The sequence below is a fragment of the Perna viridis genome, chromosome 7 (assembly GCF_037379345.1).
Source record: "Perna viridis isolate PV_CMFRI_1.1 ecotype Kerala chromosome 7, ASM3737934v1, whole genome shotgun sequence".
Lineage (NCBI taxonomy): Eukaryota > Metazoa > Mollusca > Bivalvia > Mytilida > Mytilidae > Perna > Perna viridis.
In genome coordinates, this window is record NC_142451.1 from 43,591,838 (window position 1) to 43,608,034 (window position 16,197).

A 16,197-nucleotide genomic window follows, 5' to 3' on the forward strand; every position below is an offset into this window, starting at 1 on the left:
AGTCTGGAAAAAGTCAATGATTTTACGCGACGTTATTCGATTGTCAAACGACGTTTGATTTGGATATATATCCTAGAACTTTGAAAGGCCTTCCTCTAGAGGTTAGTAAGAGAGGAAACGCTCTGTGGAGCTTGTAGTAATTCGATCAATATCAAGTTTTACACATTTTATTTCCGTTTTTTTTCTGAGATTTGTTGCATCAACTCAATCATCTCCATATTAAGTGTCCTAGAGAAGTCGCTACGTACATCATTTTACACAAATCAATTAACCTTATAAATACTGTGTTCTGCTATTTAGCCTTTAATTTTCATGATCTTTGAAATACTGTTTTCTTTTGCGTTGTGAAACACTGCTGACGAAGTATTGGTCCCTGAAGATATTTATCAGGCCAGTCATCAGACTTGCTTACCCGATTCAACAGAAATTTGTAGCATCCCATAATTTAAAACCCTTAAACAATTATGCTTCATTTCATTTCATTATTGCACATGATAGAACATCACAGTACTGGATTTGGTTTCCTGCTTCTATATTTGTGGCTTTGAGTATTTCTTGTATACAATTTATTTTTTTCTTGAAATTCCTTAGTACTTGGTTTTAATGCTGCTGATAAGAGATAACTCATTGAAACACGTGTGCGGCTTAGAGAAATTTGCAATATCTATGTCAGATTAATATACAAGATGGTTATAAAAGATACTGTATCGTTAATGCTTGATACAAGATGTAGTTTAGATTTAAAAATATGTTTTAAATGCAAGAATAATTATTATGTGTACAACCATGAATTGACGTTAAAGGGTGGAAAATTGAAATACTTTATCTTAAATATTACCTGTCATTTCATTATTACATTGTTTCAGCAGGCTATCTGCTTACCTGAAAGTGCATGGAAAACTGCTGGTTAAACATGAAAATCTACTCGTTGCAGAAGTACTAAGTAGTAGCAGTAATGAAATAGGGTTTAGCATCACAAACTTGCCTGAAAGTTGAAACATGAAAAATTGCTAAGACTGGTTGAAGTCAAATTTCTAATAAAAGCAATAATGCATCAGGATTTTGTGTAAAAAAATTAAAACTGGTCAGGGAATAAACTTGTTGTGTAAGGGAATAAAACTATCGATTACATGTATAAAAATAATATGTACTGTTATTACACTTCAAATGATCATGACTGTATATAACATATTATGCCTTCCAGTCTGATAAGGGTTTTTATAAGTGCTTGAAATGGATTTACTATAGAAAATTCATATGACACTAGTATCGTGCCCTCTCATGAAATTACCATCTCCGTATTGGACCTCATTCATGACATACTTCTGGTAGACAGCAACGCAAACAAAAATATGGCTGAAGCTAAGGATTCCGGAGCTTCAGAGAAATCAATGATGAAACCAATTATTCATTCGTCAATGATATGAAAACCCCTAACAGAAGAAGGAAAACCACAACTGCAACATCCACAGCTGAAATTAAAAAAAGGTTCACTATATAAAATTAGAACATTATACCTTTTTATCTAAATATGTAATAAATATATCATTTCATCCCTGAACCATATGCTTCCTATTTCTGGGCAGTTCTTACTTCTAAAAAGTCACTATTGGTGCTGTCCGTTAATGGTCATTCCGATAAGAAGAACACTCATGACAGATGAAGGTCGTTTATCATATTCGGAAATCTCACGAAATAAATATATTTCCGATGATTTTTCGTATTTCTTTTCGGAAAGACTGTCATACAATATTGTATAAAAAATTATACAGAGCTTTTCCTCCGGTCGGCAATACCATTTGCGAAAATTACTAAACAGTAAAAAAAACAATACACGTATAAATGTTTAAAAAAAAGAGGTAAAACCGAAACAAACATTTTATTACATGTGTTCATAAATTACAAAAGAGAACGTAGTGTCTTTGTTTCAGGTCATGATAAATCACTCATCCATGAAAGATTAAAATGTATGCCCTATCTGTTTCGATACATTCAAATTTCCAAAACTTTTGCCATGTATGCATACCTACTGTCTTCTTTGTCTAGAAGATTTCTTGAGAGGATTTACAGACAAATCTAACCTTGTTTGTCCCCTTTGCAGAGAACCATGCTATGTTCCGGAAAAGGGATTTACAGACTTCCCGACTAGCTATTTTGTCCCTGTGGCAAAGAATAAAAGCCGATGTAATACTTGCAAAATGGGAAATGTTTCAAATGTTTGTACTCAATGCAGCGAATATCTCTGCCATGATCTTCAAACTCCTCAAAAGAGTGTAGAGGGAGTGGAAGAAGAAAGCGATGACGAAAGAGTTCGAGAACTTCCTTTAACTTTTGGAACTGAAGCACCAACATATCGTAAAAAAACGTGCTATGTAAACAGGTTACTTCAACAGGTGGAGAATTTCCTCAAACTGAAAACGTAGCCAACACAAGAAAACGTGTTCGTTTTATGTTTCCTTCTCAAAGTGGCGGAGTTTATGTTAAACTAGATGACGTGGAAACATTATTTAAGTATGACAAGAAGGGTAAAATTATTAAAAAGATATATTTCTGTGGACAGAGTGTAACAACAACGGCAGGTATAGAGACTCCTGATCGGACTATACTTATTTCAAAATACGAGACGAAAAAAGTTCTCTCCTATACACCTATATACCTCTCGTTAAATTGCCAAACCGATACGTTTGCAGAACTCTTGAATGGAAATATTGCTGTTTGTGGTCCGTCTCATTTGTGTTTTCTTGTGACATTAATGATTTTGAAGTCAAAAAGGCGAGCCATGGTGCTTTAAATATCTATTCACCTAAAGGTGATTTAATCGTCAAAATAGATCAATATGCTTCGGAATACACTTTCAGAACACCACTGATGATTTGCAGCAAACAAGAAAGTTGAAACAATCGCCGTTTGTGAACATAAACTGAATAAAGTAATAATAATTGATTATAAAGGTACTGTTTGCGGCTTTTACCAGGGGTTGCGGTCATTTGGATTTCCGTTCATGGGAGGTCTTGAAAGAAACCATTTTTGTCAATTGCTGTGGCTTCAACTGAAGGCGGTAATTTTATCATCTCCGACCCGAATACTTACAAGTCATTGACATGTATGGATAACTCGTGGGTATTTACGTCTTGAAAGTGGAGCAGATCTTACAAAAATATCCGCAATGTGCGTCGACTCTGAAAATTGTTTTTTGGACCGACCATCTTCAACTAGGAACGATTGGCGTATTAAGACCTGATTCTTCAAAAGTGATTTCGAAAGATTTTAAGCACTATTTTTCAATTATGAACACGATTAGTTTTTTCCTTTTATTTGGAAGAGGCAAAGTCGGATTTTAAGCACTATTTTTCAATAATGAACACGATTAGTTTTTCCTTTTATTTGGAAGAGGCAACGTCGGATTTAATGCATGAAGGTATTGGAAAACTTTTAAAAACCAAATAAACGATAAGTCAAGATGGTTCCTAACTTAAAGAATATTTTCTGCATTAAACAAATTGTATCTAAATACTTCTAGTGCAGATGAAATAAACAAAGGACTTGAAATAGCTATAGAAATGCTTTATCTAAAATTATGAAATTACGAGTTTTCGATAATTGTAAGTAAAACATGATAAACTAAGCGCCTAAGATGAGCAGATATGTTAGATATTCGTTTTCTTAATTATGAATATTAGTGTTGATCTGCTGTGAATGAACATGTTGTTTCGTATTGAGACTTATTTAATAGGTAGGGGTTGTATTTCTAATTTTCTTGGAAAATTCTAAAATGTTCCTAAATAGTTTTTTTTTGTTGTGTTTTATGTTAAAACTTGTAGAGGCGTATCGTACGACTTTTTCAAGAAAATTCGGAAAGCACTTTTGATGTATTCTTAATAATTATAAGAGCCCGAAAAGGAACAATAGTGGTTTTACTAAATGGAAATGCCAAAAAAAAAGCAAATTTTCATCAAACCAAAAATATACCAGGCGGTTTGACATTGAAAGACGGATCAATTTAAGCAATTTTTCGGTGGGATAAGTGTACTTATAATGCATTTAATATAGGTTTGGCTTTTTTTTTATTAGTGATACCTCAGGATGACTAAAACCTTCGAACATATCAGTCAATAAAATATGTCTTTGGGTACAATTATAGGCTTACACAGGGAAAAGAAAATTGCATAAATACGTTAAATTATCAACATGGCCGAGATGTGTGTGTGTGTGTGCTGCAGTATAACATGTCATCTTCATTAATTCATGAACGTTTTAGTTTGGTGTAAATATATTGAATGGTGTTAAATGGAAGTAGACCAAGTGTTACACGATATCCTTAATCATAGAAAAAATTCTAGACCAAGACAACATAACAAACAGTTTCTAGGTTATTCTAGAGTCAAGGTGTCAATATTTTCATTATTCTCTTTATTCATGGACTGAAACGCCTGCATGCAATACTTCTCTTTATATTTCGTTTTACCTAAAAATGAAAATATGGGTAGAGATACATTCTTTGTGGCTATTTTAGATTTTTTTATCCCAAAACATGCACGTGCAAAGGCAAGGCAAAAACATATTGCCTATCAAAATATATGTCCTTTTGGCATCGTTATAAGTATCAATTAATGTTGGACTAATAAAATGTTGCACAAATTAAAAAAATGGATCTGTCTATGTATTTCTGGGTCAAAGAAACGATTTGATATACAAAAAAAGCCATTTATTGCACATGAAAGTAAAGACAGAGACGACCTTCGCAAGATGTAATAAGAACAGATAACAAATAGTTTGGAATGAAATACAGAATTCTCTTGCTTGTTTTTTTTAAATTCTTTTTAATTTTAAGCATTTTAACTAAAAAAAATAATAATTTGCACACTTACAACACGTCACAGTGTGAAATAATTCTACTTCCCAGCCATTATAACCAACATGAAAAAATATACATTTTGGGCGTTTAGACATATACAACATAACTGACAATTATGTAGTACTCCAGAGAAAAATCATTTAAAATGTAATTCATGGTTGGAAAGCATACATATATTTATTTTTGATATTTTGTTTAAAATGTTTATTTTTGATATTTTTTTTAAATGTAATAGTAAGTAGAAGTTACCATGTGGCTTTTCATTGTTAAAAGCGAAAACAATGTTAAAGTTTGCTTTCAATGTGACAAAATTCTCTGTCGTAGATGTTTTATTCCATTTTCATCAGAACCAATCTATTTAGAAAAGAAAGATTGATGACACGTGATGAAGAAACAATGCTATCGTTTCATTACATCTAAGATGGTCCTTTATACACCAAGATATTAGAACGAATGTCTTTTGTAAATAACAATCTCTGTTCGAAGGAGAAATCCCTCAATTCAAAAACACATCAAACCAAACAAAACGCGTTTCCTTCATGTTGCGATTTAAGACTGGTGGTGTTTATGTTAAACTTGAAGGAGAGTTAACATTGTTTTTATATGAAAAGGACGAGAAACTTATAGAAATGATACATTTTTTTATGTACCAAGGGTAATAGCCACATCAGGTATTAAGACTCCATATCTCTCTTTTCTTATTACGAAATACGAAACGAGGGTGGTTCCTTGTTGGAAATCTAACTTTTTTTTAATTTTCAAACTGAAGTATTTGCAGAGTAATCAAGGGAACCAAGGTTATAGCGGTAATCAAAAGAATGTAATCCAGGGACAAAGACCAGACATGGAAAACAGACATACACAACAAAGAACATAAAGTAACTAAAATTATACATACAAAGTAACAAAAGTAAATGAGCAACTCGGACTCCACTAAAAACTGTGAGCATGGACCAGATGCACCGGTAGGGTAAGCGTCCTCTGCTTTTCTAGAAACACCCGCCAAGTTGCTCATAAAAAGTCAAGTCTGGGGTAGACAAACGAGGGAATGAAAACTATGACCCGTTGAATAAATCAGTTCTCATGGTGCTGATGGATACACCATAACGATCCACGAGTTCATGATAACGACCAAAAAACTTCTGTAGTGATGACTTCAATCTTGTAGCAATATAACCCTGCTCCAGAAGCCTATTTGTTAGAGTTCTAGCGCGATACGAAAAGTCTGCGTAGTTTCGGCAAGCTCTGGCATAACGTATGAGTTGTGATATGAACACTCCATACGCAGGAGCCGAAGGAATGTTGCCACAGATGAAAGGAAAGTTGACAATTCTGAATGAAAAGTCATCACGTTTATCGTAAAGTTTGGTCAATAGTTTTCCTTTACCATCGATTTCTAAGTGTAGGTCAAGATATGAGGCTGACTTCACAGTGTCTGTAGTATCCTTTATCTCATGTTCTTTTGGGTAGATGCGATGTATCAAATCCCCGAAATTAGGATTGTTTAAAGATAATACGTCATCTATATAGCGGAAACTGGGCCATTTCTATTCTTTCTTTCTGATCAGATCAGCTATAAAGTCAGCCTCATAAGAGTGAAGGAATAGATCAGCAAGTAAAGGAGCACAATTTGTTCCCATTGGAATGCCGACCGTTTGTTGAAAGACACGTCCACCACACTGGGCAGATATGTTGTCGATTAAAAATTCCAGCATTTTGTAAACATCTTCCTCTGTATATTTGGAAGATGATTTGGAATTATTTCTTACAAAGTATGAGGAATCTCTACCAAGAACTATATATTTGTATCTAGGTGTACCATCTTTTTTGGAAAAACAACGATGTATAATGTTTTTAAGTCGGGATTTTAACTGAGTGTGGGGAATAGAAGTATACAGTGTTGAAAAATCATAGGTTTTAATGCTATTATATTCAGATAATAGTCTTGAACTGATTGTCTCCAAAAGATCTTTCGAATTTTTCAGGATCCACATTGAATTAATACCACTACGGGAATAACAAGTATTGTGGTAGGACTGTAGACCGTCTTTGACAGTTGTGAGTATAGAAGTTAAAAATTTTGAAAGAGGTTTGGTGGTACATTTTGCAGATCCAGCTATGAAACGTTGTTTGTATGGATTCTTGTGAAGTTTAGGAATCCAGTACATAGACGGTAAATCACAATCATCGTCCTTGGTAGAGAGACCTAAAGAGGATAGCACAGATTTATGGTTTTCCACAATCTCTTTTTTGGAGAGAGTGGTAGCAGTGTAGGTCTTATCACTGCTATTATTTTCTACGTCTACCTCTGATAATAAACATTGGATATAAAACGTTTTACAGACAAAAACAATGTTGTTTTGGGCTTTGTCTGCTGGTACGACAACATATTTGTCATGTATTGCAGACAATGTTTTTGCTACATCGGGGTCTTTGAAACTGACGTAGTTTTGGCACTCATTGACCTACTTAAAACTTTCATTCGTTTCTCAATTAAAGACCTCACGGCCTTTAACCACCCTGACAGAGAATTAATGTCTTTTCGTTCTCGTTTTATCCATTTTCTTGCATAGTCCTTGACGGCATCCATAAGAACTTTAAAGTTATAATTCAAATTTATGGAGCATGGTTCACGGTACTTGGGACCTTTAGAGAGGATATTACGCAGAGATTCGTTTTCGATAATGGTTAAATCTCACGTAACAACGTTACCAGAAGGACCATATTTGAATGGAGAGGTTTTGCAAGAACAGTCAGGTGGTTTAGCCTTGAAGTCCTCAATCTCGAGGTTCTGCAATAGCCTTTTATAATTGAAAAATTTGGATGCAATGGGTGAAGTATAGGAATATGAAATAATTGGTATGGATTTGTCTTTGAAATATGGGGGAAATTTGTTGGTAACGTTTTTGTGATGGAGTATGTTAGCCAAATTAATTGCATCTATACATTTGTTGACAAACGGTAGTGGAAGAAATGATCGTTTTTCTTCATCTTGACTTTTCACACAAACTGGTTTAAAGAGTCTGTGGAAACCAATATCCAAAATGATGGCAACAAGTCTGTATAATGATGAGGTGGGGTCAGAAACAGGAGTGTCAAGACTTGTTTTGTAAAGGGAGTGTAGTAGAGTGAGAAGTATAGAATAAAGTTTGGTTCTAATGTAATGAAGTCCAAGAGGTTTTTGTATGAAAGGAAGGAGACCATCTATGGAGACATCATGTAATTTAGGTGACGTATAGTGGCGATGGCCATGACTCCTTTCCCGTCTTGGATTTTTGTCAAATAAATTCGTCACATTTATGTTATTGTTCTATTGGCTTGAAAGGTTTCCTATACTTTTGATGTTGTCATTGCATCCGTAAGGTATTGCAGTACCTAGTCTGCGTATCCAGTACTCCTCGCTTTCCCTACGATAGTTTTTACTTAGAACGGGACTGTTCGTAGGATGGTAAATTTTTTCGAAATATTTTCCCTTTTGCAATGACAGAACTATTGAATGGAAACATTGTTGTTTGTGGTCCGTCTAATTTGTGTGACATATCTCTTGCAATACAGATTGAAGTGAACTTGAAAGAGATAGTCATGGAGTTTTAAGTAACTATTCTCTGAAAGGAGATTTAATTGCCGAAAAAGATAAAGATGATTCAGAATATACTTTCAAAGTTCCGTTAATGGTTGCAACAAACACGAAACTTGAAACGATTGCCTTGTGTGAACAGGAATTTTAAAAAAAGTTTATTATATGGTAGAGTTCGCGATTTTAAAGGTTTTCGGTCTTGCCAGATCGAGGAAGAAATAAATTTTGGCCATTTGATGTTTGCTCGACTTCAGATGGTAAACCTGTTATTTCCGATGCGAACAAATAATAAATTTTCAAATTATCAACGCATATGGAAAACTCGTTTTTTACGTGTAAATAATGGGGAAGATCTTCTGGATATCACCGCCTTGTGTGTTGACCCTGAACAAAATATTTGGACTGGACATTTTCAGATAGGAACCATAGCAGTATTAACACCTGAATTTTACAAAAACGAAGTTAAAAGAATTGAAGCACCAGTAATGCGTTTTGACCACAACGACTAGTATCTTATCTTGATAAACACAATATTGATAAAATTTAATTTAAAAAAAAACCATATAAATTCTGAATAATGAGTGCTCTGGTATAACGTATAGCGGGTAATTTTGACGGGTGTGAAATTTTGCAATTGAGATGTAAAACGCATACGAAAAAAATGGCGTTGCTAATTTTGGCGGAAGATAAGTAGTGCACTGAGCACTGAAGCCCAGAGTTGATATTTGTGTAATGTAAAATATTTATAAGATGTTGAGCATAATAATCATTGTTTAAAATTTAGTTATTCCTTGATTAAAAGGTGTAATATATATGGTTGGTAGTTTTGTATAAAAAAAAAAACACTGGGTCGATGTGACTGCTGGTGGACCAAAATTCTCCAGAGTATTCAAAAACCCTACAGTCAGGATTGTCCGACTCCTAAATATATCGGATTTCATTCATTTTATATATCACAATTTGCAGTATTACCAACTTTTTCAAAACACCTGAAATTAATTTTGGAAATTTAAAGGGAATGTGTTAGAAGGAAGTATAACGTTTAAGAGGGACGGAAAGTCAGCGACGTCCTACTTATGTAGATCCTCTGTAAAACATGAATGAAACACTGACGCACATTATGTGTTACAGGAAGCCTAGCATATTCCTGTTGGTGGAGATATCAGCCATATTACCATTTAACGTTGCATTATCAATACTCAATGTTATTTAAGTACAAATAGCTCCGTGCATTATTGGCAAAGCTTAAATTCATATTACTCATAAGCAAATCAAAAGAATTAACACAGATAATGTTTCAAAAAAGAGTGAACAAACAGCATAAAATCTCCCTAAATGATGACATTGAAACGTTACACCAGTTTGAAAGATCATGATTCCTTTACTAAAAAGTTAATTTCCAGAAGTATTTTCTGAAGTAGATCGAGGTAAATAACCGATCACTTTCGAAAATTCTCGAATATGCGAAAGAAATAAAGAAAGGAAACACAAAATGTAGGAACAAAAATAAAAAGAGATATTTTCTTTCTGAAAAGTCATAATATTTCATTTTCAAAATTTAAATAATATTGATGTTCTAGATCATTCAATTAAATTGGCTGTTTCTATTTTTATCGACTTCCATATTGGATATTTATACTTCCTTGGTAATGTTTTATTTTGGAGTTACAGCTAGAGGAAGAAATTAAAGATAGGTAATTCTTCTAAAGAAACAGAATATGTCACCCATGAAAGAGCCTTTGCTTGATTTTCAGTTTACGTTCGTTGAAAATGAGGATAACTATTGCAACTTTCATTTGTCTTGATCTATCTATGCAAAGAAAACACAAGCCATTATATCAACTGATCTACTATATTTTTTTTCAGATTTACAACAGGGTAAAATACGCACAAACGTCTGTATGTATGTAATATACATCCATCATAGTGTCAGTTGAGGGACCACAAAGCAGCAACTGTCGATACAAGAGTCAGGTATAATGTTACGTATTAAATAGGTTTTTCACAATAAAAAATATATCCTTTTGAAGTCCAATTATCTTTTTTCCTTAAATGTTCTGTTTTATGTCTCACTCGATAATAAATTGAGCGTTTTTCTAAACGTTAAAAATGTTTAATTTGATGACATTTTTCTTCACACATTTTGTTACTTATGCTTATCATCACAGTACGGGAGCATCAAGTCAAAGCCACGTCAGTCATAAGTTTTTGTGCCTGAAAGACACCTGGCCAATTTCCAGCGGTAAGCCGTAGGTACAAAGTAAAATTCACATTGATTTTTGATAAAGATTTGTACCTCTGATGTATTTTTCTATGTATAAGGAACGGTTAATACCGGAGCTACTAAACCTACAAAAAAGCGCAGGATGATAAGTTCACTGCGACAATATAGTAGATATTTTCCTTTTAAGAAGACATGATAATGAAGAGTGGAAGGAATACACATGCATGAGCTAAAATCTGAAAATGGAAACTTCTGAATTTTGTTTTAGGTTGCGATTAGGGAAAGTTTAACCATGGAAAACGAAAAGGAATGTCCAGTCTGTTTCGATGCCTTAAAATTTCCCAAACTTTTGCCATGTAGTCATACTTTCTGCCAATGTTGTCTGGAAGATTTCTTGAGAGGATTTGCAGACAAGTCTAACCTTATCTGTCCACTCTGTAGAGAGTCGTGCTATGTACCAGAAAAGGGATTTATGGATTTTCCAACGAACTATTTTGTTGCAGTGGAAAAGAATTCAATCCTGTGTAAAACTTGTAAAAGTCAAAATGTATCAAAGGTTTGCTATCAATGTATCGAAATCCTCTGTCAAAGATGTTATATTTTCCATTGTCATCGAGACAAAAATCTTATCAAAGAAGACGTTCAAGAGGAAAGTGATGAAGAAACTATTCCAGGGCTTCCTTGGCATTTAAAATGGCCACTTATTTATCAAAATATCAGGACAGATGTAGTATGTAAGCAACGTGCTGTGATTGTTGGAGAATACCCGCAATCCGAAAACGCAGAAGATACAAGAAAACGTGTTCGCTTTTTGTTCCCGTCTAAAACTGGTGGTGTTTATGTTAAGCTCGGAGGAGTAGAAACATTATTTAAATATAACGAAGATGGAAAGATTTTGAAAAAAATATACTTCTTTGGCCCAAGGATAACAGCGACATCAGGAATCGAGACTCCTAATCTATCTTTACTTATTTCGCAATATGAAACAAAAGAAGTTCTCAGCTACACACAAGTTCGTGGGTCATTAGATTTTCGAACCAAAACATTCGCAAAAACGCGAAATATTTTCCCTTTGTCAATGACAGAACTATTAAATGGGAACATTGCTGTTTGTGGTCCGTCTCATTTATGTGGTATTTCTTGCAACACTGATAGCTGTGAACTTCAAAAAATGAGTCATGGAGCTTTAAATATCTACTCCCAAAAGGGAGATTTAATCGCCGAAATAGATACAGATGCATCCGAATATACTTTCCACATACCATTTATGGTTGCAGCAAACACGAAAACTGAGACAATCGCTGTTTGTGAACATACACTGAATAAAGTAATAATAGTTGATTACAAAGGCAGAGTTCGTGGATTTTACAAAGGTTTTCAGACGTTGAGTTTTCCTTTCTTGGCAGTTCAAGAAAGAAATATGTTTTCGCCGTTTGCCGTTTGTTCGACTTTAGGTGGTAATTTCATCGTCTCCGATTCGGATAGAGAGTACTTCCATGTTATCAATCCATATGGGAAATTTATAGGTGTCTTACGCGTTGGTAGCGGAAATCTTCGAGAAATCACTACCATGTGTGTCGACTTAAAAAGAAATATCTGGACTGGCCACTTTTTCCTCGGAACGATTGGTGTAGTAAAGCCTGAATTTTATAACAACGACCTTAGTAAAATTGAAACATAATTCATGCGACCACAGTGAGTTTCCCTTTTCACTTGGTAGACAACACTTGAGTGAAAGAAAACGAATCGTGACAATTCTCTAAAAAAATTCTGTCATAAAAGGAAGGAAAAAATCTTACGTATAAGCACAACTCCTAACACAATTTGATTTTAGCCAAAGAACTATCATCCATTGTTTCTCCTATGTAAAATGCCCTTTAAATAGTTTATTTTGTTTGATTTGTGTGATCTAATTGTAGATTTGAGAAATTCGTTAATATTGCACATTTATTGTGTGTAAGTTCTAAGAAATAGAATCTTTCTCTAAGAAAAAAGGGAAGCGTAGAAAATGTCTACATAATAGGCATGTCTTCGGTGGCGGGTCCAGTGATTTTGAAAAGTGGGGGTTAAAAATTTGGGCTCAAGACTATTCTTTGCTATTTTTTTCCCGCATTTTGCACGAAACTTTCCAACAAAAATAATTCTGACACCCGGAACCCTTCCCCTGTATCCTCGACTGGCTTCTTACAATCTTTTGTTTTTCTAAATATTTAAGGATCGCTTTATTATAAGCTGCGATAGCTAGGTTACCTTTGTATATAGCGAGGTTATTCCAGAGAGGTTAGTATTTTATTTCCTACAGTGATGTATGGTGGAAAATACAATATATAAAAAACATTTTTTTGTATTTCTGTCAAATCAAGAAGAGAGGAATTATTACTAATAGGATAATTAATTGGAACTAGTGAACAACCAAAATATGATCACGAGTGCCGAAGAACGCCTAAATTTAACGAGTGTGCAGAACTCGAGCTCTGGGCACGAGTGATCATATTTTGGTTTTTCACGATAACCAATTGATTATCCAATATATTATATAGATTTTCTCCATTATTCGTTGCTATTTGCAAGATAAGTTTCAAATTTTGTGAACCGCGGATTGATATGACAGTTGTGACGTTTGGCGGGAGAAAGTCCGAGAGTGAAATTACCGAATTTATTTCACAGTGTAAATTATCAATAAATTAATTACACTGGGAACATTCGATAAAACACTGCTATCTATATAATAAATTAAATTCTTTTCACTATGATTACGTCAATCGTAATCTGCGTTATATGTGACTTCCTGTTTGGACATGACAATCTTCTGAGTAAAAAATGTAAAAGTGACAACTTAAAAAGGTAAATGGGCATTAACTCTTTTGAATATTGGCATAATTTGCTATGTACATATGGTATAATGAAAAAAAAAAGAACGACTGTGGTGAAATGTAACTAATACACCAGCGTATAACCTATAAAAATACAAAATAGCATTAACATAGTATTTTTAACACTAGCAGTTGTTACAGAATGACGATACCACCAAAACTACCAGCGTTAGAAATATAAGTCAAATTCTTTACACTGCTTAAACCGGAAGTAGACTGTTCTGTCTGTCGTGTTTTTATCTTATCAGAATCGATCAACTATTCATCATTTTAAAGTTACATCATATCGCACAAAGAAAACCAACTCATATCGTATTGTATTCATAAGAAAGTTAAAGAAAGTTCAAACTAAATAAATAATACGTGTTTAAGCTATGTTGTTCATTTTCACTTATTCAAGAGAAAAACAAAAACTATTAATACTTATAATTTTTTTCGGCAACTTTTCACTGTAATTGCATATAATTTAGGTTTGGGCCAGCTGCAGTCTGCCAAGTGGTGTGAGAGTATCCTCGTCGATCATTGAAGACAAATGATGGGCCTTGGGCTGATATTTTTATCCCGAAGGGGTTGTTGTCTCTTTGACATATTCAGTATATCAATTCTCCTTATATTTGCCACCATTTTTCTTTTGTTTCAGACCACGATTTGACTATGACTGACCAAAGGGTTTGTCCGATTTATTTCGCAATACGAAACAAAAGTGGTTCTAAACTATACACCAGTTCATGGTTCATCAGGTTTTCGAACATTTGCGAAAATGCAAAATATTTTCCCTCTGTCAATGACAGAAATATTGAATGGAAACATTGCTGTAAGTGGTCCGTCTCATTTGTGTCTTATTTCTTGCAACACTATTGAATGTGAGCTTGAAAAAGTGAGTCATGGGGCTTTAAATATCTATTTTCCTAAAGGTGATTTGATAGCTGAAATAGATAGGGATGCTTCCGAATATACGTTTAGAAGACCATATATGATTGCAGGAAACAACAAAATGGAGACAATCGCTATCTGTGATTGTAAACTAAAAAAAGTAATAACAATTAATTATAATGGCAGGGTTCGTGGATTTTTTAAGGGTTTGCCGACGGTGGGTTTCCCATTTTTGTTGGATCAAGGGAGAAACCAGTTTTTCCCTGGTGCTTGTACGACCTGGGGTAGTAATTTCATCATCTCCGATACTAGCAAAGAGTACTTAAAAGTCATAAGTCCATATGGAAAATTCGTCGGCATTCTACGACTTGACAATAGAGAATATCTTCGGGACATTGCTGCCCTCTGTGTCGACTCTAAGGGTTACATTTGGACTGGTCATTTTCACCAAGGAACAATTAGTGTAATTAAACCGAACTTTTACAAAAATGACTTTGATCAGAGTCATTCCCACGATGAATTAATATCTTTGATTGGTAGACATCGCACAGAGACTAGTGAAAGTTATCTGACTTAGGAAACATTTTTAAAAGTAAAGATTATTCAAGTTTTAAAGTAATGAGACAATAATTCAAAACTTATCACTGCATTTTACTGTCTTTTTTATCCTCTTCCTAATATGGTTAACTAAATTTTACAATTTTTCATATTCATATAAAATTTTACGCAAGGTAGTAATTCCTTTCCTCAATGTGAATATCGAGGTCTTTATGCTATACTTCAAAATTGATGTTTGAGGTCATTTTAAATACGTAAGGGGCAGTTACTGATTTGGAAATACTATATTTAACGGTTCAAATGTCAAGGGACTCGGTTCTCAAAAGGTATGACTCTGATATTCATCAAATATATGTTTACACTTTTCAAATCGAAAGTTTTAATTTTTTGTCTTGATTAAGACTAAAATATCAATTAAAGAAATAATTAATTTTAAAAGGATTTTACAGTGTGTAATACCAAATAAATTTTCTATCAAGTACAAGTCTTTGTGAAAATTAGGCAAGAAAAATCACTGATGAAAGTTTTCTCTATTTGAAATGACTACCATTTGATTCCTGCATCACTAGAATTTTTTCACTAGGAAGTAAGAAATTCTAGGTTTTATAGAGTCATCAACATCTGAAATGTTAATTTTCATCGCATTTCAATGAAACTTTCACTTTTTTTTATCAAGACAAAGCGGAAATGTTTTCATTATTACATGATTCTGATGTTACGTGTACAAACAGTACAATTACATTGTCAAAGTGATGTTATTTTATACTATGTTTAATGCTGCCTGACTCTTAACTAAATTGTCAAGAAGTATTGTTATGCATCATTAAACCATATCCACATTCAAAATCTGACTACTACTACGATTTTATTCTCATAAACTATGGCATAATTACAGAGATAATAACATATATACAAAATACGGATATGAATGCATGTGTGGAATTACATGTACATGAATACAGTTACCTAACCAGGAGCATTTATGACCGTAGATATATATTTTATGAATCGTCACAATTTTTCTAGTTCAGCTGAATTATGGGATGAGAACAACTAACAGACATTTCGTAACAAACACAAATTATGGGATTTGACAAAAACTATGAAGGAGTAATCAAGGGAACCAAGGTTATAGCGGTAATCAAAAGATAGTAATCCAGGACCAAACCAGACATGGAAAACAGACATACACAACAAAGAACATAAAGTAACTAAAATCATACATACAAAGTAACAA

The 16,197-nt window shown here is 33.7% G+C and overlaps 1 protein-coding gene and 1 pseudogene across 2 annotated transcripts; both read left to right on the forward strand.

The window, feature by feature from the left end:
• Positions 1-1,952: 1,952 nt before the first annotated feature.
• LOC148612832 (uncharacterized) lies at positions 1,953-8,941 on the forward strand (annotated as a pseudogene).
• A 1,080-nt stretch (positions 8,942-10,021) lies between these two features.
• On the forward strand, positions 10,022-15,709 carry LOC148612833 (uncharacterized). Of its 2 annotated transcripts, XM_088594606.1 has the most exons (4): positions 10,022-10,126; positions 10,299-10,406; positions 10,925-12,351; positions 14,170-15,709. In XM_088594606.1, the coding sequence occupies exon 3, from the start codon at positions 10,949-10,951 to the stop codon at positions 12,335-12,337; it is 1,389 nt and encodes a 462-aa protein (XP_088450732.1). In that variant the 5' UTR covers positions 10,022-10,126; positions 10,299-10,406; positions 10,925-10,948; the 3' UTR covers positions 12,338-12,351; positions 14,170-15,709. The 2 variants fall into 2 exon arrangements, with proteins under 2 accessions (XP_088450732.1, XP_088450731.1); XM_088594605.1 differs by lacking the exon at positions 14,170-15,709 and having other exon boundaries at positions 10,925-13,900.
• The last annotated feature ends 488 nt before the right edge of the window (positions 15,710-16,197 follow it).

Excerpts from the sequence above, each read along its gene's own strand:
- LOC148612833 (XM_088594606.1), top strand. The coding sequence starts at position 10,949 with ATGGAAAACGAAAAGGAATGTCCAGTCTGTTTCGATGCCTTAAAATTT.